Source organism: Orycteropus afer, unplaced genomic scaffold (assembly GCF_000298275.1).
Source record: "Orycteropus afer afer isolate SDZICR_OR568_19922 unplaced genomic scaffold, OryAfe1.0 scaffold00487, whole genome shotgun sequence".
In the NCBI taxonomy this organism is placed as follows: domain Eukaryota; kingdom Metazoa; phylum Chordata; class Mammalia; order Tubulidentata; family Orycteropodidae; genus Orycteropus; species Orycteropus afer.
Genome location: NW_006922074.1, coordinates 921,484 through 946,040, shown reverse-complemented (window position 1 = coordinate 946,040; position 24,557 = coordinate 921,484). Strand labels below are relative to the sequence as shown.

The window sequence follows — 24,557 nt, the reverse complement described above, 5'->3', positions numbered from 1 at the left end:
GCTCCACAACAATGAACTAATACTATATTTGTCCTTCTGTGACTGACTTTATTTCACTCAGCATAATGTCCTGCAAGTTCATCCATATTAGGTGGTGTTTTGTAGACTCCACATTATTCTTCCTACCTTGACTTTTTGCAGTAGTGGACTAATACAATACTTGTCAGATATATAGAACTTTTTGGTGCTAAAACTGGGAAAGTCCTAAACCAACAGGGATAAATTGGTCACCAATGGCTTAAGAGAGAGTCCAATGGCTTAACTCTCAGGTCCAGAGTTAAGGTCCCCACAGCTGACTTTCCATATCCTTTGACCCCTCGTTTGACCATCTTGCCCCAAAGGTCAGTAATTGTTCCTTCCTCACACCTGCTGACACCACGTAGAAACACACTTTCTCCTTCTTTAAGAATTTGTTTTACTTTTGTTGTTGTTGAGAATATACACATCAGAACATAGCTCTAGTTCAGCAGTTTCTCCATGTGTAACTCAGTGACATGGATTACCCTGCTTACAACGCAGCCATTCTCACCCTCCTTTTCTGAGTTACTCCCTCACTGTAATAAACTCACTGCCTCCTAAGGTTCCTTTCTCAACTTCCAAGTTGCTGTGGTCAATTTGGTCTCTTGTCCATAGAGACTTCGACACATAGGAGTTTGTAACAGGTGTGAATGCTTCCTGCTCCCAGGAAGAGATGTATTGTAACATCTTGCCTTTCTTTGATGCATTTTCTCCCAAAACACTCTCACTGTGATTTCATAGATAATGGAGATGTCAGCTCTTTGGACTGGGCATCTCTGGGGTTGGAGGTAATAGTTAGTTACCAGCCAAGCATATGCTAGCTGGTGATCTCCATGCCACTGGGGTGGTGGTGCAGATAGCAGTGTTTCCTATTCACAGGTGCATCCTGTACCCACTTGGCAGAGTAGCTGCATGGCCAGCAAAGGGTAACAGCAGCTCTGGGGACATGGGAGATTTGAATAGGTTAGATGGGAGAGAGAGAGTGACTGGTGCTGGTTAACAATAATTGGAATAATGGTAATTCATCATATTCATAGCTGCTAACATTTATTGCCCAGTTACCATGTGTTGTATATGAATTGTCTCATTTGAATCCTCAAATACCCACGTGAAGGTGAGGTTATTGCCCCCTTTTCCAGATCAAGAAACGGAGACCCAGAGCAGTGAAGTCACTTGCCCAAGATGACATAGCCAATAAATGGGGAGCTGAGGTCACCACCCAGGCATCTGTCTCAGTGCCCTTCCTTAACTGCAGGGCTCTTCTGGCTCTCTCTAAGAACCAAATCAGCATAGAAACAATTGGGGGAGGTCTGTTAATGCATACAGTAACTTGGAAAAATGTGCCTTTTCCCTCAAGGAACATGGTGGTGGCTCTGAAGGAACTGTCCATCCGGGGAGACTTCAGGACCACTGTGGAGTATCTCATTAACCTTTTGGAGACCGAGAGCTTCCAGAACAATGACATCGACACCGGGTGGTTGGACCACCTCATCGCCCAGAAAGTGCAGGTAGGAGACTGCATGTGGCTCCACGCCAGGTTGTGAGGACCTTGGCTCCCTGAGGGATGTGGTTGCCACGGGTACTGAAGCACAGTCTTTCCCAGGCCGAGAAGCCGGATGTCATGCTTGGGGTGGTGTGCGGAGCCTTGAATGTGGCAGATGCGATGTTCAGAACCTGCATGACCGATTTCTTACACTCACTGGAAAGGTAGGGCGTGTGGGTGACTCTTTCCCCCTCTTACTTAGGTGTCAGGTGCACGGCTACACAAAGGCAGAACGTGCTTTATTTAGGTGCAGATCAGTCACCAGGCAATTGGTGAAGCCCTCCTGCATGCTTGTCCCTGTGGAATCCCTTGAAAGTGGGGGATAGAGGGATAGGGAGACGTAGGTGGAAGATTGGGGGGTGGGATCTCAAGGCCAAGGCAGTGGTCATCAGCAGTCATCTGCAGATTCATGCTGACTTGTATAAGTTATGTCCTAACACACGAGTGTTCACACTTGAAGGAGGTGGATTTGATAAGCAAAGTGGCTTAGCAAAGTGGCAGTGGTTGCTTTCCCAGACCCTCACCTGACTTAGAAGGTGACTAGTGAAGTGGATTAGAGTGGAAAGTGACCAGGAGCTCCCTGTTAGGATAGTACACATTTCCAGCCTCACAGTTGAGAGTGTGGACAGAGTCATTCCTGGTGGGGGGAGGCTGTTTTTTTTTTTTTTTTAAATTGTGATTTGGGTGAAAATTTACAGAGCAAATACGCTTTCCATACAGCAATTCACATATACTTTGTCTCATGACATTGACCACAATTTACCACAATGTAACAGCTCCCCCCCACTTCCTCCCCATAGTTACCTCTTCCCTGTGTCCATCCCTCCATGCATTCCTGCCCCCTCAGCTTTCTCCCTGTGCATACACAGCCCTTCTTTTTCCCATGATTGTTCTCTCCAAGGAGTGTATCTATCTCAGGTTAACGTTCAGCTCATATGCCTGTCTTTTATTTGGCTGGAAGCCCCAGGTATGGGTTCAATTCCAGACCTGAAGGGCAGCTAGGGGCCATAGTCTCAGTGGTTCCCCCAGGCTCTATCAACCAGCAAAAGTGGTGTGGGGAGGCTGCCTTGGGCACAGTAGAAGGTTGAGCATTATCTCTGGTCTCTGCTATTGATGCCAATAGCACCCCCTCCTCACAAGTCACGACTGCCAAATACATCTCTCCAGACATTGCATATGTCCCCTGGGGGCCACAGTCACCCCCAGCTGAGAGCCACTGGGTTGGGCAATCAAATGCATAAAGGAAAAGAAAAGGATTGAAGTTTTCAGCTCCTGGTTATCAGGTTCCTGAATGGCGTTGAATGAGCCTGTGCCCTTGGCTCTTTCATCAAATGCCTGTGAATGGAGTCGTCCTGAGAAGAACTGTTACGAACTTTTCTTCCTTTTTAAAATTTCATTTCCTTCAGCAGCTGCTGTTTCCTTAAGTTCTAAGAAATGTCCACTTCCTTGGGATTTTCCATGTTCCTGGCCTATGTGTGTATGTGTGTGCGTGGTGAAATATATGTAACAAAACATTTACCATTTCAACAGTCTTCACATGTAATTCACTGATATTAATTATGTTCCTCATATGTCCAACCAGCCCCCTTAACAGAAGCTTGGTGTCCCCTAAGCATTGTGTCTTCCTTTCCCCTCCCTCCTGCCTGCCCCTGCTAACTGCTAATAAACTTTGGTCCCTAAACATGTACCTGGTCTAGATACTTCATATAAGCAGGATCATATAATATATACTCTTTTGTGACTAACTTTTTTCACTCAGCATGATGTTTTTAGTGTTCATCCCTGCTGTAGGGTGTATCACAACTTCGTTTCTCTTTATGGCTGAGTGACAGTCCAGTGAACGTTTGTACCATGTGTTGTTTATCTGTTCAGCTATTGATGGACGTTTAGCCTGTCTCCACCTTTTGACTATATACCTAGGAGTATTGGTGGATCATACGGTGGTTGTATGTTTAACTTTTTGAGGAACTTCTAAACTTTTCTGTAGCAGCTGTACCATTTTACAATCCCCCCAGCAATGGATGAGGTCTCCAATATCTCTCCATCATGGCCAATACCTGTTTTCAGTTTAATTCCCTGTCTTTTAATCAGATTTAGCTTCTATAGCACAGTGCAGTCCTTGGTACTTAGGAAAGCAGAGAGCTGGGTGATTTTTTTCAATCAGAGTGAAGGCCGCAGAGTTCTCAGTCCTTCCCAAGGTGACAATAGGCATGTCTTCTTTTTCAGGGGCCAGGTTCTCCCAGCGGATTCTCTACTGAACATTGTGGATGTGGAGTTAATTTATGGAGGCATTAAGTATATTCTCAAGGTACGGGGCAAGTGTTTCTCTGATGTCTCCAACCTTGGAGGTTGGAGTTGTTGATCTCTTCCAGGACCCATTCCTGGAGAGGCATTTCTCATACATGGGTCTGAGGACTCATGTTTCCCAGGGCTTTGCAGACAGCCCCATGACCTTGAAACCTAAACACGTGGGTGTTGGAACATAAAGGCTGAATAATATGCATCTCTGGGTCAAGAATCCACATGGGGTTTTGGGTCTCTTCCCTGGTCCACCTCTGGAATCCCCAGAGCTCACTGAGAGTTGCTCTCCACTGTTGCAAGTATCTAGTTACCCTTCCTGGGCCACCTGGTGGCAATCAGAAGTGCCTAGTTTGCCTTCCTGGGCCTTCCAGTGGCAATCCAAGCCAAGAGTGTCAGAGAACATCAGGGATGTATGGGCACAGCACAGGGCCTGAGTCCCATGTCGGGATGAGCAAGCCCTGATGCCAATACCCTGGGTTCCACTGCAGCTAGGGAAGCAAAGTATCCCCAGCAAACCCAGCCCTGCCAAGCTCTTCCCAGCCTCACATTAAGGGCAAAGAGGACAGATTCGAGTCTGCCTCCAATGCAGAATTTTTGTTTTCTCTTAGTTTTTATAGCTGAGCACATAGTGAATTCTTGGTTTTGAAGATTTTTTAGGATTGGTTCAGCCAAATGGTGTTGACCATGGAGACATGCTCTGAAACCATTCCCCCTTTGGCCCAATGCTTCTTGGCTACCTTTGGGGACCTGGGTCCCCCTACTCAATTTTATTTTATTTTTTAACTTTATTTAATGTGGTGAAAATATACATAGCAAAACATATACATCTCAGCAGTTTCTACATGTATAATTCACTGGTTACATTTTTCAGGTGAGGCAACCACTCTCTTCTTTTCCAGATCATTCTGCCACCATTAAACTCAATTTTTTTTTTTTTTTTATTAGGATTTGGGTGAAGATTTACAGAGTAAATTCACTTTTCATATAGCAGTTCACATATACTTTGTCTCATGTCATTGACCAAAATTTACAATGCAGCAGCTCCCCTCCCACTTCCTCCCCATAGTTACCTCCTCCCAGTGTCCATCCCTTCATACTCTTCGAGAGGCCCATTGTCTGCCAACCCTGTATATGATCTTGGATACACTCTCCATTTAGACATACATAATTGTTTAGCTTGTTCACCCATCTATCCGTCCCTATACCCATGTTTGCTTTCATTGACAACTCAGTATTGTATTTACAAAGGGGTTCATATTTGTTGTTTGTACTGCCCATGTAACTCTCTCTGTCTTTCTCATCCTCAATGCTGCCATATTGGTCACTCACATTTGGTACATTGCCCTTCTCTTCACCCAAATCAATATTTATCTCTATCTATCTAACAGCATTCCCTCCCCTTCCCTCCCACCCCTGGTAACCAACAAAGAAAATGTCCTCCAATATATAAACCTTTCCTTAACTTTCACAATAACGGACTAATACAATATTTGTCCTTTTGTGACTGACTTATTTCGCTCAGCATAATGTCCTCCAAGTTCATCCACGTTATGCGGTGTTTTGCAGATTCTACATTATTCTTTAGCGTTGCATATTAAACTCAATTTTAAATGTAGATGCTCATAGTAGAAAATTTCAGAATTTCAGACCAGTGTGTCATTAGGTATTGATCGAGTTGATGTGACTTATAGAAACTCTGTGTCCAACAGAATAAAACACTGCCCAATCCTATGCATGCCATCCCCACAATTATTACTGTGCTTGAGTTCATCTTCACAGCCACTGTGCCAGTCTGTCTTGTTGAGAGTCTCCCCCTTTTTCTCTCACCTTCTACTTTACCAAGCATGATGTTGATGTCCTTATCCAAACCAGCATACAGAATCAGAAAACAAATCCACCAGGTGTTGACTCCCAGAGGTGTCCCGTGTTAATGTTTGAGCAGATCTCTTTAGAGTTGTCATTTCCCCCCCAATGCATGAGACCATGTGCAGATACAGTTTTACTGCCTTGATGTTTTTCTAGCATAAACTGTCCATGTGTTGTTAATAATTTTTCTTTAATGTCAGTTCGTGCCTGGGCAGCACTGTCCAGTAGGACTCTCTCCAGTGATGTTCCATAGCTACGCTCTCTAGTAAAGTAGCCACTCGACACCTGTATCAATTGAGCACTTGAAATATGTGGCTAGTGTGACTGAGGAACTGACTTTTAAATTTTATTTTAATTAATTTAAATTTAAGTAGCCGCATGTGGCTAGGGGCTACCGTTTTGGACAGTGTGAATCTGGAGTGTTCATTGCAGTGTTGTTAGTTTAATTCTAATTTTTATTGTTAGCATAAATAATGTTGAGGTAACTGTTCTTCTATTTATTGTTATCTTGTGTCCCAAAATATGTATCATACAGGTTGTAGGGCCCTTTAGAAGAGCCCTGGTGGTGTAGGGGTTAAGTGCTCAACCACAAACTGAAAAGTTGATGGTTTGAACCCACCAGCCACTCCATGGGAGAAAGACCTGGCCATCTACTTCCATAAAGATGACAGCCTACACCCCATGGGGCAGTAATGTTCTGTCACACTGGGTTGCTATGAGTCAGAAAAGGGCCCTTTGGAGTGTTTGTTTTCTAATTCCTATCACACTCTCATACACTGAACGGAGAACCAACTGGGGCCAGTGCTCCAACTAGATTGAAATGAGACTGAGAGCCCTGACCATGTAAACCTCTCACTTCCCTCCCAAATCTCTTAGGACAGAGCTGGGTCTGGAGAACAGGGCCTGGTCTCCTTCCAGGCCACTGGCAGAGCGGCCAGGGTTGCCTCATGCAGAGACCTCCCTCCCTGGTACACACGGAGGTGGACTAATGGTAGGAGACAGGAATCAGGAGGAAATCCCTCAGCCCCTGAGTCAGTGGGCGATGGCGGGGCTGGCACCACATCTCTGGCCATCAGCCTTCCCATGGGCAGTGCAGCTCACCAACTCCAGGGTCTCTAGCTGTGTAGGCTGCTCTTGTGGGGTGACTAAGGGCAGAGGCTGAGAGGTAGCAGTGTCCATTCCAGCATTCCTGCAGTGGGCAGCTCGCCATTCTGCTAGTAGAGGGGCCAGAAGGAGCTCTAGAAGCCCAGGGACCAGCAGGGCTCCTACACCCAGAGGGTAGCATTGAGCCTGTCCCCACAGGTGGCCCGGCAGTCTCTGACCATGTTTGTGCTCATCATGAATGGCTGTCACATCGAGATCGATGCACACCGGCTGAACGATGGTGGGCTGCTGCTGTCTTACAACGGAAACAGCTACACTACCTACATGAAAGAAGAGGTCGATAGGTATGAGTAGCGCCGGTCCCACCAGGGCTGGCACGCAGAGCCACCTCCTCTTGCGAGAGGTGAAAATACAAAGCTGGAGTGTGTGCAGGGCCCTAGGATCTTAGGTTAGATACCTTCTGTGGTTAATTCTGGGGCACATGGGGAGATTAGTCCCTCTACTGGAATTCATTCTGTGATGGACATCTGTGGAAGACTCTCAGGAGGTGCTTGTCTAGTCACATGGAGGGAGTTAGAGCTGAATAGGGCGTGATTGCCAGCTCTTCTGCTTATGAGGTGCAGTGTCCACACCGTCTCTGACAGGCCTAACGCATCTGTCCAGTTAATACAGTGGCTGTTTATCAGATGCTGGGCTTGGTGTTGGGATAACACCACAGTCACTGCTCAGAGAGCTTATAGCTGACCCACTAGACAAGTGGACAGTGGCAGGAAGGTCTCCATGCACCTTGATGGGAGAGATACAGGATGCTGTGGTCGCATTTAGCAGGGGGCATCACACAGTGGGCCCCAGAAACCCTCCAGTCCCAGTGTGTCTGGCCAGGCTTTCTGAGATGGCACATAGACTGAAGGGGACGCCGCTGGGCCTCGTAGACTGGGTAGCACAGGTCCCAGCCAAGGAGAATGAGCTGATGCCCGAGGCGTCCATTGTGCCTGAGAGACCTCCTATTAGAAAGTGAGACTCCATCCTTTCCCAATCCTTGATGCTTTGGAGGAAGGTCGATTTGTTTCATACCAGAGAATTGTCCTACTCCTTTTAAGCTGTGAATATTATCTACAAAAATATTCAAGATTATATCATATGCCCCACCAGTGGGGCATGCTTTCCCCAGTTCAGTTATAAGATGAACATTTTCAGTCAGTAAATATTGAATGATATTGTGTGGGGGCTGGTTGGAATTATGTCAACAAAAGAGACTAGCTTTCTGCCAGAAAAGGGTCACATCCTTGTCTCACCCAACTCACTCAATATCTCTGTGATAACTGTCAAGGTTATAAGTGTACTCATGTGGGTGTTTCTGGGCTCTCTATTCTGTTCCATTGATCTCTTTGTCTCTTCTTTTGCCAATACCATACTGTCTTCCTCACTGTAGGAGAATGTGGCTAGGAGCTACCTTATTGGACAGTGTAGGTCTAAGCTATTTCATTGCAAAGATATTGGTTAGTTAGTTTGATTCTAATTGTTGTTGTTATCACAGATACTGTTGTGATAAATATTCCTGCATTACTTGCTATCTTATATCCCAAAATAGGTACTTTATAGGTAGGAGGACCCTTTAGAGTGTTTGTCTTCTAACTTCTGTCACTCTCAGTTCACTCCACACACTGAACAGGGAACCAAGTGGGTCCAGTGCTAGTAAGGCAGGTGGTGTCAGTCCTCTAGGTCTGATCTTCTTTAGTGTCATGTTGCCTATTCTGGGTCTTTTCTCTTTCCACATAAACTTAAGGGTCAGTTTGTCAGTATCTCCAAAATAAATTACTAGGATTTAGATTGAGATTACGTTCAATTACGATCATCCTGGGTAGAACTGACATCTTTACAGTAGTAAGTCTTCCTGTCCATGAACATGGACTGTCTCTCCATTTATTTAGGTATTTGCTTTCTTTCATCAGTTTTGTAGTTTTCTTCATACAGATCTTACACGTATTTCATTAGCGTTTTACTTAAGTATTTATTTATTTTGGTGGTAATGCGAAGGATGTGCTGTTAACTCTAAATTCTAATTGCTCATTGCTGGTGCCTTTGAAGAGAACTCTGGTGATGCATTGGTTAAGACAGTTGGCTGTTAACCAAAAGGTTGGTGGTTCAAACCCACCAGCTACTCTGTGGAAGAAAGATGAGGCAGTCTGCTTCTGTAAAGATTTATAGCCTTGGAAACCCAATGGGACTGCTATGAGTTGGAATCAACTCAATGGCAGTGAGTTCGGTTTTGGTTTGGTTGCCCATTAACAATGGCTTCTTTTTTAAAATTGCAGTTTAGGTGAATGTTTACAGAGCAAATAGATTTTCCACTCAACAATTTCTATACATTTTGTTTAATGACATGAGTTGCAATCCTTCAGCACTCTTCCCATTTTCTCCCTGGGTTCCCCGTTTCTATTTTTCCTTTCTTTTGGGGTAGTTGGTGCCCTTTTGGTTTCATATGGTTGACTGTACTGAGGAGTAAGTTCTTTCCTGGTGTTACCATTCACTGTATACACACTGCTGTTGAGTCAGATCCGATTCACAGTGACCCCTCCTTGGGTTTCCCAGGCGGTAGCTCTATGAAAGCAGATTGCCCAGCCTTCCTTCTGAGGAGTGGCTGGTGGGTTTGAACCTCCAGCCTTCTGGTTAGCAATAAAATGCCTTAGACACTACACCACTATAGACCTGTCTGTTGTTTGGCTGAAACTTGATCCTTGGGGTACGTTCATTTCTAGGTTTGAGGGTTGTGTGAGGGCCACAGACTTGAGGGTTCCATCATTTTCTATCAGACCAGCCATTGTTATGACTTTGAATTTTCTTCTACATTTTTTTTCCCTCCTTCCTCTCTATCCAGGACCTTTTACTATGATCCTGATCAGAGCAATTGGTAGTGGTAGCCAGGCACCATCTCTGATCTCAGGGTAGTATTATACCTTAATAAGATATAGAACATTGTGTTTGTGGACTCTATCATGTCAGTTGACCTTAATGTTCCCGAGCCCAGTGACTCATTTCCTCAAAGTGTTTGGTTATGGCTAACAAGTTTTCAGGACTCTGCCCCCATATGTTCTACTTCACTTTTGTATGTTAACCTTGTATCCTGCAACCTAGTTATTGCTTATTATTAATTGCTTATTAGTTCCAGGAGATTTTGTGCTATTAAATGCCACCATTTTGGAATATGGACTCCCTGAAGCCCCACAGAGTGCACTCATGGCTGCCTTTAGGCAATGTAAAATACTCCTAAAAGCCTGATTCGGGCTTACTAGGTTGGTAGGCCTTCTTGACCTTCCTGCCCTGCTCTCTCTCCCAGTTACCGAGTCACCATCGGCAACAAGACGTGTGTGTTTGAGAAGGAGAACGACCCGACAGTCCTGAGATCACCCTCGGCTGGGAAGCTGATACAGTACATGGTGGAGGACGGGGGCCGTGTTGAGTCTGGGAGCAGCTATGCTGAGATGGAGGTGACTACAGAGCAGCCCTTGGGGTTCTCTCTTGAGGGGTGTGGGACCTGCAGCCACTCTTGACCCCCTCCCCAAGAGAGAGTCAGTGGCATTGCTTCTGTATCCAGAAAACAGAGGTCTCACTCACTTTGGCCCACTGTCTGCCAGTTCCTCAAACAGATCAAGTGTGTGATTCAACCCCAATTCCCTGTATCCAAAGGGAAAGCTCCGAAATGCATACCTTCCTGGGAACAAGGAAGGACTGATTAAGAATGATGTTGTTGTTGTTGTTATGTGCCGTCAAGTTGCACCCGACTCATAGTGACCCCTCCTTGGGTTTCCGAGGCAGTATCACTACGGAAGTAGATTGCCCCATCTTCCTTCCGAGGAGTAAGCCGACACATTCAAAGTAGTTACTGCGTGTCAGGCACTGTCCTAAGCATTTTACCTGTTTTCTTTAATTTTCCCAGCAACTCTATCAGGTGGGCACAAATATCCCCATTTTACACTTGAAGACACCAGATGCAGGCAGGCTAAGGTACTTGCCTGAGGTCACACAAAGTCAGGATCCAAACCTAGACTCCATTCCATGCTGTCAAGGACAGTAGTATTTTTGGAAATAGCTGATGGCAATGAAAATAGAGCAACAGCAGTCTCTAACATGGATTGATCTCCTGTTCTGTCCGGGGTCTTCCTCCTGTTTAATACTATAAGAGCCCATGAGGTGGTACTGTCATTATCCTCCATTTTTACTGTTGGGGAAACTGAGGTTAAGTGAGGGAAAAGGACTTGCTGGAAACCACAGGGGTGATGTGTGTGGTGGGGCTGCTTGGCTTACTCTGGCTCTCAGGCTTTGAACCACTAAGTAAGAGTCAATGTGGTCTTGACTGACTGTCTCTAGTCTGTGTGTAGTGGGCACCATGTAACAAGATGCATGAGAAGGCAAGTTAAGGGCTGAGGATTGTATTGCAAGCAGATTCTTCATTTCACAAAGTGATTTCCCAGTGAGGTTTTTTGGTGCCTTTAAGAGAGGAGCCTTTCACAAAGCATTTGATTCACACACTACATTTTAAGAACATGTATAGGAACACCCTATATAACGTGATTTGTTGCTGTATTTCTAAGACAGAGGCTTTGCTTTGGAAATTCATGTCAGTTTCCAAGTCTGTATAATGGGGATGGATAATAAATACCTATCTCAGGGCTGGCTTTGAAGGTCGAGTTAATTCCTGGAAAGCACTGTGCCTGGCACATAGTAAGCTTCCAGGAATCCTCGTTCTTGCTGTCTTTGCCGTTGGAACTCTGCCCAGGGGTTCATTTTATTTCAGTGACACGGTCTTTGGTCCTGAGCACCTACTTCTGGATGACGCTGAGTATTACACCCACAGGCCAGTCCTGGCGAGCACTGTCTCATTTCTTCTTTCTGAAAAACAGGTGATGAAGATGATCATGACCCTGACCGTGCAGGAGAGTGGCCGAGTGAAGTACATCAAGCTCCCTGGGGCTGTGCTGGAAGTGGGTTGCGTGGTGGCCAGGCTGGAGCTCGATGACCCTTCCAAAGTACACCCGGTATGTGGCATCCGGCTCTACTGCCCTGCTGGCCAGGTCCATGTCTCCATGTCCTGGAGGAGCAGGGACTTGAGACTCCCAGCTGTTGTCTTGCCTCCACCCCTCCCTTTTAGACTACCTGCAACCAGCAGCCACAGTGCAGAAAAACAAAGCAGCCCATCCCCCTTTGCCTAGGTCCTCTCAGTGCCTTACTCTTCCACTTAGCGTAAAATTCAAGCTCTTTTGACAGCCTTTTTGTTGTTAGCTGTCACGGAGTTTGCCCCTGACTTATGGTGTCCTGTGTACAATGGAACACAGTGCTGCCTGTTCCTGTGCCATACTCATAGTTGGTGTGGACTGGACCATTGCAATCCATAAGGTTTGCATTGGCTGATTCTTGGAAATAGATTGTCAGGCCTTTCTTGCTAGTCTGTCTTGGTCTGGAACCTGCATTGAAACCTGTTCAGCATCATAGCAACATGCAGTTCCCTTACTGACAGGTGGGTAATGGCTGCCCATGAGGTGCATTGGCCAGGAGTTGAACCTGGGTCTCTTGTAAGGAAGGCACAGCCTACAAGGGCCCAAATGAGTTGTGCCCTGCTTGCTCATCTAGCTTCACCCTCTTCTCTCGCCTGCTTAGCTGAGCCCACTGGGCCCCTCCCACCTTAACACTTGTTCCCTCTCCTGGAACGACCTTCCTCAGACATTTGCAGGGCTTGCCCTTTCACCTCCTTTGACCTTTACTCAAATATCATCTCCCCAGTGAGGCCATCCCTGACTGCCTTTTTGTTATTGTTAAATAAACCGTTAGAGCAGTTTTAGATTTATACACATAAAAATTACAAAGATCGTACAGAGAGTTGTCATATACCCAGCACCCAGTTTCTCTTATTATTAGTATCTTACATCAGGATAGTACATCTCTCACAATTACCAAACCCACTGCCTTCAAGTCGATTCTGACTCACAGCAATCCTGTAGGACAGAGTAGAACTGCCCTACCGGGTTTCCAAGGTTGTAAATCTTTAGGGAAACAAAGCCCAAATCAAACTGCACAAAGGACAAGGAGGCCACATGTTCTGACCTCCTCTAATCCCACAAGAGGAAGACAGAATCACCATCAATAGCCCAAGGCCTATTCCTGAAAGGCCAGACATGCTGCCTCCCTCCAGCCCTTTCTCCAACCATTCCTCCCAAAGCACCCACCACCTCTCTCCTGGGTTCGATAATTCGCTGCAGTGGCCACACAGAACTCACAGATTATGAGGTTTATTAGGGAAGCACCAGACTACAATTTGAGTTCTGGTAAAAAGGCTTAGTCTCCCTCCCAGCCCACCGTCTCTCAGCCAAGTCTTTCACAGTCTCTCTCCCAGCAGTGCCTGTCCCTTGGTGTCTTACTCAGCAATGCGAGTCTCTTGCGTCTCTTTCCCAGCAGCATGTGTCTCTTTCAGGAGTACGTGTCTCTTTCAGCAGTACGTCTTCCTCAACCAGCAGTCAGAGAGAGTTCTGTCTCTAGGAGGCCTCCTTTTGAGCTTGGCAGAGTGGCCAAACCAACCAATCATAACAACAGAATTCTAAGCACCTGAGAGTGAGCTGCCCATAACATTGCATTGTGCCATGCCCAACAGAAATAACCCAGGTAGATCACATTTACAATCAGGAGCTCCTCAGTTGCTCATTCCACCACTGAGTTTACAATGACTTATGGGTAGAAAAGCCATACTAAGTAATTTACTACACAGAGTAGAACTGCCCCACGGGGTTTCCAAGGTTGTAAATCTTTACGGAAACAAAGCCCAAATCAAACCCACTGCTTCTGAGTCAATTCCAACTTGCAGTGCCCCTAGAGGACAAGGAGAACTGCCCTATAGGATTTCCAAGTCTCTGAATCCTTACTGAAGCAGGCTGCCACATCTTTCTCTCACAGCAGCTGGTGAGTTTGAACCACCAACTTTTCTGTTAGCAGCCAAGCTCCTTAACCATTAAGCCACTATGGCTCCTCTGTCATAATTAAGCAATCAGTATTGATGCGTCATTATTAACTAAAGTTCATACTTTATTTCAATTTCCTTAGTTTCTACCTAATGTCCTTTTACTGTTTCGAGACCCACCCAGGATAGTGCGCTACATGTAGTTGCCCTGTCTCCTGAGGCTTCTCTTTTGGCCGGCCTATTAAAGATCGTGTGTTCTCTCACCAGCCCCATCTCATACTCCCTGTCCTCCTGCCCTGCTTTATTTTCCCCTGCAACACTCGTGAGCATCAAACAGACTCTATCACTGCTCTATGGTTGTTAGTCACATGGCCTCGGTGGATTGTAAACATTGGGCAGTACTTTTTTGTCTCTCTCAATCACAGCTAGATCCTCACTGCCTCACACAGGGTTTGACGCATCATGGGCGCTCCATAAATATTTGTTAGGTGAATAGACAGACATACAGGTGCCATGGGGGCAGCATCCTATGGGTGGGATCAGTGGAGCATGGACCAGACTATCTATGTGTGACGGTGAACTCACGCTCAAGGGCGACCTCCAGGTAGATTCTTGTTCATTGTGTTTGTTTTGTTTTGCCATTAGACTGGGAGTTTGCTGAGGTTAAGGACAACCTTTGTTCACTGCTATGTCCTTGGTACTTACCACGGTGCTGGGGGTATGGTGTTAGCGTTGTCAGTTGCCGTGGAGTCGATTCCGACTACTGGAGACCCCACATGTGCAGAGTAAAACTGCTCCATAGGGTGTTCAAGGCTGTGACCTTTCAGAAACAGACCACTAGCCTGTCTTCTTAGGCACCTCCTGATGGATTTGAACCGCCAGTCTTTTGGCTGGTGGTTGAGTGCTTGCCTATAGCCATTTGTGCCTGAATGATGTTTATGCCTCCTCCATGTGTATGGGGAGCTATGTATGTTTGAATGTCTGAACCTCTTAATAACTGGTACATCTGTCCTGGAGCAAAACTGGAAAGACATTTAAAAAAATCATTTGTCTCTTTTCTCTGGAGTGTTCTGTTAGTTTTGTGTGTTTTCTTCTCATTGTCCGTGTTGCTCTCGTTAGGGGGTCCCCACAGCTGAAACCTCTCTGGATTTCTGGGAAGGTGTGTGTGCCTGGGTTTTGAGTCCTCCCAGCAAACGTTCCCTGTGTCTGGTCAAGGAGACTGAGGTGCTGCAGGCTTGTACACACCCGCGAGGCAGACAGGAGGCAAATAAGCACTTGTCACTCAGCAGTGGGTGCAGGCTTTGGGGACATGGTTGGGAATGAGCGTTGGATCACAGAGGAGACCCTTGTGTCAGCTCTTGAAGAGCCAGAGAAACCCCCAGGGCCGGGTGGCAGGAGACCACGTATTCCAGGCCAGGAGACCAGCATGTCCCAAGCTTCCAGGGTACAGTGCCTCACACCTAACAGTGGTCCAGTCAATTCCGACTCATGACGACCCCACGTATGTCAGAGTAGAACTGTGTACCATAGGGTTTTCTATTTTTTAGAAATATAGCTTATTGTGTTTTTGGTGAAAGTTTACACAGCAAATTTGGTTCCTATTTGACAGTTTCTACACAAATTGTTCAGTGACATCTTTCACAATGTGTCAGTATTCTGTTTAATTGCATTCTAGTTGTTCCGTTTCTAGTGCTCTAGTTTCCCTGCCTCCTTATCTTCTCATCTTTGTTTTAGAGTCATTGTTGACCTTCTGGTCTCATATTATGCTTTTTTTTACTGGAGTACTATACTTGCAGGTAGTATCTTTTATTTTGGGCAATCTGTTATCTGCAATAACAGTGTAATCCGTTATGTCACTAAAAGATAACCTTAGGATAGTTTCGGTTCAAGGTTTAAAGCATGTCTCAGAGTGAAAATCTCAGGGAGTCCTTAATCTCAACTGGTCCAGTAAATCTGGACTTCTTAAGAATTTGGGTACTATTCTGTGTTTTTCTCCCACGCTATCACGGTGCATCTATTGTGGCCTTGATCAGAACAGCAGTGATAGCCGGGCACCATCTAGTCCTTCTGGTCTCAGAGTAGATGAGGTCATGGCTTGTGTAGGCTATTAGCCCTGCAGACTGGTTTCTTCCCCATGGGGTTTTCAGTGGCTGATTTTTGGATGTAGACAGCCAGCCTTCCAAGGTGCCTCTGGGTGGGTGGATTTGAACCTCCACACTTTTTAGCCGCTGAGCACACTGACCATTTACACTGCACAGGGACTCCCCCTGTACATAGTAGATGCTAAGGGTATATTTGTAGAGTGAGTTAACAGGCAATTGAGTATTTAAGTCAGATACTCAAAACTTATTTTTCATTTGGTTATCTAAAGTTAAATGTTAATAATTTATCAAAATAAGGTATCTTTGTATGAGGTTTTCATGAATTTTCACCCTACTAGATATTTATCCTTGGAATTCTCCAGAAAACGAGATAAAGGGAGTAAGTAGGGAGATTATTTGGTTTCCAGAGCAGAGCAAACAGAAAAGTCTAAACCGCCCCAAACTGACCTGGGCAAATCTTAGCTCCCTAGAGCTGCTGTAGCAGAAACACCACAAGTGGGTGCTTAGCAAACAGAAAGTTATTTTCTCACAGTTTGTGAGTCCTGAGTCTGATTCAGGGTGCTGGCTCTAGGGGAAGGCGTTCTCTCTCTGTTGCCTCTGGGAGAAGGTCCTTGTATCTTTCCAGCTTCTGTTCCTCCGTTCCGTAATGATCTTCATGTGGTGTGTATCTTTCTCTCCTGTTGCACTTAGTCCTTCTCTCTGCTTAGTCCACTTTGTAAATCTTAAAGGTGATACACCCTACATGGATACGTCTCACTAACGTAACTGAGAAAGTGTTACTCCTAAATGGGATTCCATCCACAGATACAAGGGTTTAGGGTTTATAGCTCCTATCTGGGGAACACTGTTGAATCTGTGTTGTTGTTGTTATGTGCTGTCGAGTCAGATCTGACTCATAGTGACCCCTCCTTGGGTTTCCGAGGCAGTGTCACTATGGAAGTGACCTTCCTTCTGAGGTGTGGCTGGTGGGTTTGAACCACCAGCCTTCTGGTTACAGTCAAGTGCATTAGGCACTATGCTACCAGAGCTCCTATTGAATCTATAGTAGGTACTAAACAATATATTATGGTGTTTGCAAAGGGAGTGATTTGGAAAACATACATTGGGATGTGCTCTTATTGGTTCATTTTGGCAATGCGATTTTCTGCTCTCTCAGGCTTTGTTCTAAACATGCTAACTGGTAGACCAGCCTCGCTCCACACCTCATCCCGTATCACTGGGGATCCCACAGTTTCTTGATCTCTTGTTTTTGTGCCTCTCACCAGGCCGAGCCGTTCACAGGAGAGCTCCCCACCCAGCCTACTCTGCCCATCCTTGGAGAGAAACTGCACCAGGTGTTCCACAATGTCCTGGAGAACTTGACCAACGTCATGAGTGGCTACTGTCTCCCAGAACCTATTTTCAGCATCAAGGTGAGTCATATGGGTCCATGTGGAGTCAGAGGGATTTATTCCATAAGGACCAGAGATTTTTATTCAAGTAAACAAGCCAAAACCTGAAAAAATAAACACAGCATTGCCATTGAGTTGGTTTCGGCTCACAGTGTCCCCTTGTATGTCAGAGTAGACCTGTGTGCTCCGTGAGGATTTCAGTGGCTGGTTTTGGGAAGTAGATCTCCAGGCCTGTCTTCTGAGGCTCCTCTGGGTGGATTTGAGCCACCAACCTCTTGGTGAGCAGTTAAGCCCTTGGCTGTTTTCCCTATCCAGGGTCTCCAGTTCAGGTCAAGGAGTGAGTGAAACAACAGTTGTCTTAGTGAAGGACCTGTTCTTGTGGCACTACTCAGTCTGATTGTAAATGTCAGCATGCATTTTCTCTTTGATTATAAACTGGGTAAAAATCACATTTAAATGAAAAAAAAAGTTACATGTTTAGTTGTCCAGTTCAGCTCCAGATTGAGACTATTCAAGTAGGAAATTAAAAAAGGCGTCTGTGTGAGTCAGTCTTCTTCGTGAGAATAAGAGGAATGTACTTTGTTCAAAATACAGCTCTATTCATCATTGACTGCCCCAGGGTCACATCATCAGCTCACTCTGTAGAGAAACAAGTTCCCAACCTCGGAGGCCTGTGTGAAATACCCGTGACACTGAACTTGACCTCACTAACAATAGCATTGTGTGCTTCATCTCATTCCATCTTTTAATACCACATCATGGTGATGATGATGATGATAATAGCCAGGCCTTGTCTAGCATGTTCTATGCATGCCAGCTACTATTCTAAGCACTTAAAATTTATTGTCATTTAATATTCACAACAGCTTATGAGATAGCAACTGTTATTACCATTTTATAGGTGAGAAAACTGAGGCACAGAAATGCTAAGAAACTTGCCTTCTTTCACACATGAAGAGGCAAGGCTAGGATTTGAACCCTGATGTTCTCAACCGCTATCCTGTGCTGTCTAGTGATGGCTATGGTTGCAACTTTTGTTGCACCATCCTACGGGTTTGGCACCATTGTAATCCTCGTTTAAATCCCATCGGCGTTTCAGCTATTGCAATACCATTGTGTAGGTGCTAAGAGTCCTTGGAACTAAAAGACTTGGATTTCCATCCTGGCTTTGCTTCTTACTAGTTAGGTGACTGTGGGCAACTTAATTAACCTCTCTGTTGTAGTTTCCTCAACTGTAGAATCAGAATAGTAATTGTACGTATTTCATAGGGGCAGTTTCTGAGGATCAAATGAGAATACAACCAATGAAGACCTTAGAATAGTGCCTGGCATTAAGAAGTGTCCACCAAGCGTTAGTTCCTCCTAGGGCCTTGTGTTGTGCCTGACTCCATGTTGGCTGTCTGGATGCGTGGAGTGGGGGGGCAAGCCCTTTTTGTGTGGGGAAGCTGAGTATTTCCTGGGTCCCCTTGTGCCCAGAGGCTGGGTGCATTCCACCCTGGACAGTACCAGAGACTGCTGGGTGTAGACCTTTGGGTGCATGAGGCCTGGGTGGGTTGCATTGTGGAGGGTAGTCATGCCTATGCCCCTGCAGGGCCAGGAATGATGCCATGGTCCCTGCTACAGGTAAAGGAGTGGGTGCAGAAGCTCATGATGACTCTCCGGCACCCATCGCTGCCACTGTTGGAGCTACAAGACATCATGACCAGCGTGTCGGGCCGCATCCCCGTCCCCGTGGAGAAGGCTGTGCGCAGGGTGATGGCCCAGTATGCCAGCAACATCACCTCAGTACTGTGCCAGTTCCCCAGCCAGCAGGTATGTGTCCTGCCCTTGCCTAGTCCCGCTGAGGTGCTTATGGGCCTGGGTCCTCCTCAGAGCACAGCTCACAGGAGTCTTGCGACCCAGCCTTTGATTACAGTGAGCTTCCCGAGACCCACTCACAGCCACAAGCACTGGGGCTGAGAGTTCTCTTTCGAGCCTCCCCTGCAGAATCCCAGCATTGTCTCCAAAGGAATGGATACTTGGATAAACATCACCAGTCTTTAGGCTTCACACCATAAAACTCAGATTCAAAATAGGAGTAAGCAGTAGCTTCAGAGAGAGAGCATTTTCCGAAAAATTGGCTAAATCAGGGGAAATGATGAGTTTTTCATACTGGTTTATAGGTTTGATTCTCTCCAGCTGGTTTTTGTGAGGTGATTATCTTGGGAATGTGGGAATGTCAACCATTCCAGAGTAGGACAGCATTCCTAAGAATTCCACATTGGCCTCATTTTGTTCATTTTTCTGCTTGTGGTTGCTTTTGTCCAGCGTTTGAAAGATAGCTTGCATCTGCAGGGCCCCTGCTTATCGTCCCACCCTTGTCTGGTTGACACGCTCATGGTTTGGGAAACTAGAGGTCAGCCGAGTGCAGGTTGTTCCTGGAGGTCAGCAGCTCTAGAAGATGGCATGTGACTCACAAAGAAAGGAACCATATTGACATGTGCTCCCACATGGATGAACTTTGAAAACACTAAGCTAAGTGAAAGCAGCCCTACACAGAAGGCCACAGTGTACGATGACGTGTGTGGTCGGCAAATCCAGAGACCAAAAGCCCAGTAATGGTTGCCAGGGGCTGAGGTCAGGGCGAATAGGGACTGACTGCTGATGGGTACAGGGTTTCATTTTGGGGTGTTGAAAATGTTCTAAAATTAGATCATGGCAGTGTTGCCTAACTGAGTGTATTAAAAAACCACTACATCGTATCCTTTAAAAGGGGGCATAGTGTGGTATGTAAATTATATCGCAATTACAAAAATAACTGAGAGCACCCCAGTTAAGAGAAGTACATGTCTGGACCTTTCAGAGATTTGTCACTGATGCAGAATTTTTTCCTCTAAAAATATTTTTGTTGCCAAAAACAGTTTACTGATACATTAAACCAAATTTAAAAAACCAGAACACTTCCCACTGCCCCCATCCTCATTTTCATGTGGTTAGAAATCCCCTTCTTTTTCCACATAACCCAAAAAACCCTAACCCACTCTCATCAAATCAATTCTAACAGGGCTGTGAGTCTCTTTCCCCATAGCCATCCTTTTTATTATTATTATTGTTGTTTTTAAACTTCTTTTTTTGTGATTTGGGTGAAAGTTTGCAGAAGAAATTCACTTTCCATACAGCAGTTCACATAACACTTTGTCTCATGACATTGACTGCAGTTTCTCACAGTGCAACAGATCCCCTCCCACTTCCTCCCCATAGTTACCTCTTCTCTGTGTCCTTCCCTCCCATGCATTCCTGCCACCTGAGCTGTCTCCCTGCTTGATCTCTCCAAGGAGCATATCTACCTACTATAAATGTTCAGCTCATATGCCTGTCTTTTGTTTGGCTGGAAGCCATGGGAGTGAACTGAATTCTAGATCTGAAGAGCAGCTAGGGGCCATAGTCTCAGTGGTTCCATCAGGCTCTATCAGACCAGCAAACCTGGTCCCTTTTTTTAAAAAAAAAAAAAGATTTTGAGTTTTGTTCCACATTGTTCTCCCACTTTATCCAGGATCTCCTACATAGATCCCCTCCAAGTGGTTGACAGTGGTAGCCAGGCACCATCTCGTTCTTCTAGTCTCATGGTTATATAGGCCGAGGATCACATGGTGTGCCAGTCACTTGGACTAATTGTTTCATGTGTCTTTGGTTTTCTTCATTCTTCTTTGTTCTGGATGAAGAGAGACCCATCGTTGCTTCTAGATGGCTGCTTGCATGCTTTTAAGATCACAGTTGCTACTCATCAAAGTAGGATGTAGAACAATGTTTTTGTGTAGTATGTTATACAAATTGAGCTTATGTCCCCTGTGACCATGGTCCCGAGGCCACAGGTCCAACTGTTCGCTCCCTCTGGGTAGCTAAGAAGTGACTACAACCTTGTCCCTTGCCAGCTCTACTATACCCTGGGAATTCTTACAGAACATACAAATACACTTGTAGAAACATTGTCTGCCACCCTTATACATGGTCACAGGTACATTCCCCCCTGCATAGACATACCTAGTAATTCAGCCTGTCTACCCATCTATCCCCCTGTATATCAATGTTTGTCTTCACTGACAATGCAGTACTGTGTGTGCAAAAGGATTCATCTTTGTTGTCTGTACCTCCTGTGCATCTCTGTCTTCCTCTTCCTCAATGCCACCATGTTGATCACTCACATTTGGTACATTGCCCTTCTTTTCACCCAAATCAATACTTGTCCCATAGCCATCTTTATTTGTGCCCAGGTGTCATCTTAATAGGAGCTCTGGTGGCATGGTGGTTAAAAGATCTAACTAACCAGAAGGTCAGCAGTTTAAACCTGCCAGCTGCTCTGTGGGAGAAAGATGAGGCAGTCTCCTTCTGTAAAGGTCTCAGCCATGTAAACCCAGTGGGGTTCACCTCTGTCCTGTAGGGCCTGCTTGGAGTCAGAATAGAGTAGACTTGATGGCAGTGGGTTTGGTTTTTGTTTGATCATATGAATGTGCACACTTCCTCCTGTTATGGTTGTGGTTATGAGCTCTTGAATTCCTCAGGCATCAAGCTCAGCTGGGATGAATACTGGGTGGCCAGGGGGCTAGAATTTCTGGTCTCTAAATCAGCCTTGGACAGGCCTCTATAGGAGCCGTGGGGGGTGCTTCAAGTGACCTTTGTGTGTCGAGTGGCCAGTCCTGTCTTCCTGTCCAGATAGCCACCATCCTAGACTGCCACGCAGCCACTCTGCAGCGCAAGGCCGACCGCGAGGTCTTCTTCATGAACACCCAGAGCATTGTGCAGCTGGTACAGAGGTGAGTCCCGGCCCTCCTTGTGGATGGCCGTCAAACAGAATTAGCCCACCTATTGCACCAGCATGGTGCCAGGGGAGGGTTCTCTCTCACTCTCTTTCTCTCTTTTTTTAATGTAATTTTTGGTGAAAATATGTATACATCAAAATATGTTCCCATTTGACAATTTCTGTATGTTGTTCAGTGACATTGGACATGAACAGGGTTTCTTTTTGAGGTGATGAATTATCTCATCACAGTAGTTACATTCTTCATACTGTGTCAACATTCTCATTATTCTGTTCTTGTTTCACCCTGTTGGTTTAGACACACTGCCCCCTAAACTTCTCGTCTATGTTGTAGAGCTACTGTTGTCTGTTTGGTGTCATAATCTTTTTTTTTTTTTTTTCTTAAAAAAGTACAGTAGTTAAGGATGCTATTCTTTAGTTTTTGAGCTAATGCAGATTTTTGTTTAAAGATGACTTCAGACTTCAGGGCATAGTTTTGGCTCAAGGTTTGAAGACTATCTCAGGGTAATGCCCTCAGAGGTTCCTCCAGCCTCAAGTGGTCCAATAAGTCTGGATTCTTTGGAAATTTGAAAATCTATTCTACATTTTCTCCCTTTCTATGAGGACTCATCTGTGAGGTCCCCAACCACAACGTTTGGGAATGGTAGCCAGGCACCATCCATTCTTCTGTTTTCAAGTTTGAGAAGGCAGCTCTTTATGGGAGCTATCAGTCCTGTAGCCCAGTGGCTTCTTCCCGTAGGAGTCTCTCTTAAAGGCAGGGTCAAACTAAGTGAATGTGTGTAGGGGGTGGTATTGGAAGGCCCTAATTATGCATTATCACTTACTAACCACAGAACCCTGGCCAGGTACTTGACTTCTGTGAATCTCAGTTTGACAGTCAGTAAAATGAGAATAAAAACACAACTCAAGGCAAGTTAGTTTGAGTAGTACGTGGATTAATTTTTCCCAGTGTTGACCCATCCTTAACATGAATGGTAGCTTTGGTTATGAGACAATGTGATGAAATGGCTTTATACATGGTAACCACTTGACAAGCTGCCGTCAGGTTGATCTCGGGTCCTGGCAACCTTATGCGTGTCAGAGTAGACTTGTGCTCCATAGGATTTTCAGTGGCTGAGTTTTTGGAAGTAAAGTGGCAGGCTTCCTTCCAAGATGCTTCAGGGTAGACTTGGACCACCAGTCTCTCAGTTAGTAGCCAAGTGCATTTACAGGCATACATCAGAGATACTGTGAGTTTGGTTCCAGAATACCCCAGTAAAGCAAAAATCACAATAATGCAAGTTACAAATATTTTGTTTTCCCAGTGCATATAAAGTTGTACTGTAGTCTATTAAGTGTGAAATAAAAAACAGCATTAAAAAAAGCTTGAAATATTGTGAGAATTACTGAAATGTGACACAGAGAAATGAAATGAACATGTGCTGTTGGAAAAATGGTGCCAATAGACTTGCTTCATGCACAGTTGCCACAATCTTCAGTTTGTAAAAAACACATTGTCTGTGAAGCACAATAAGGTAAGGTGTTCCTGCACTTAATCATTTGCACCATCCAGGGACACATATACTCAGTAAAGCACTCTAGAAATGTCCAGAGTGGTGTTTAGGGTCTTTGCAAAGGGGAGTTGATGAATCATTTGCATTTTAGTTCAAGTAGCATAATCTGCTGGAGAACTATTCTAATTTTAGATAGAAAGAACCGCCATGTGGCATGAAAAATTCACCTAGCAAGAGGCTTTGCTGGTAAAGACAGAATGGAAGCCTTCTCAGACTTGAATGAGTCAATGTGGCAGAAACTATAATAGGTGCCGGGAATACAGGACTGTAGATTTGCAACCCCTTCCAGGGAGCTCCCGAGCTCGTGGGGACTACACTGACAGTACCATAGGGCAATCAGGGAAGTGTGGTTTCTCACAGTTCACAACAATGGCTAGGAGGGTGAGTCCATCCCCATCACACTTCCGTGTTAGATAGCTGACCTTAAACCCACTGTTTACTGGTACTAGTTGCTGTTGAATCGATTGCAACTTACGGTGATGCTGTATGTGTCAGAGTAGCACTGTGCTCCATAGGGTTTTCAGTGGCTGATAGCTTCAGAAATAGATTGTCAGGCCTTTCTTCCAGGGTACCCCTGGGTGAACTGCAGTCTCTAACCTCTTGGTTAGCAGCCAAGTGTGTTAACTCTTCCCATCACACAGGAGCTCCTAAACCCATCCTTAGCTTCAGGGAAACACCTAGAAGAAATGAACCAATGACAGATTTATTGAATTCCCTGCAGTTTTTTCTGTGCTGAGTGTAACTATCAGAGCTCTATCTGTGCTGTGTTATTTTGATCCCATTTGGATGAATGAGTGTTTCACAGTCTTGCTGCCATTTGGTGATGCTGGACGTAAGCTGGTCTCTGTGTCCCTAAAATTAAGTGTCACATTTTTTAATGAAGTTTATTCTCTGACTTCAGAAATTATTTAGAAGAGGAAATGTTCTTGGGAACATCC

At 45.3% G+C, this 24,557-nt stretch overlaps 1 protein-coding gene across 1 annotated transcript in view; it reads left to right on the top strand.

Moving 5' to 3' along the window:
* The window catches only part of ACACB (acetyl-CoA carboxylase beta), a 162,926-nt gene that overhangs the window by 59,381 nt on the left and 78,988 nt on the right, over positions 1 to 24,557 (top strand). The window contains exons 13-21 of the mRNA XM_007954999.1: positions 1,376 to 1,526; positions 1,622 to 1,725; positions 3,788 to 3,869; positions 7,031 to 7,176; positions 10,170 to 10,320; positions 11,734 to 11,868; positions 17,146 to 17,292; positions 18,895 to 19,083; positions 21,961 to 22,061. Of these exons, the coding sequence (XP_007953190.1) occupies positions 1,376 to 1,526; positions 1,622 to 1,725; positions 3,788 to 3,869; positions 7,031 to 7,176; positions 10,170 to 10,320; positions 11,734 to 11,868; positions 17,146 to 17,292; positions 18,895 to 19,083; positions 21,961 to 22,061 (1,206 nt within the window). The remainder of the gene's footprint in view (positions 1 to 1,375; positions 1,527 to 1,621; positions 1,726 to 3,787; positions 3,870 to 7,030; positions 7,177 to 10,169; positions 10,321 to 11,733; positions 11,869 to 17,145; positions 17,293 to 18,894; positions 19,084 to 21,960; positions 22,062 to 24,557) is intronic.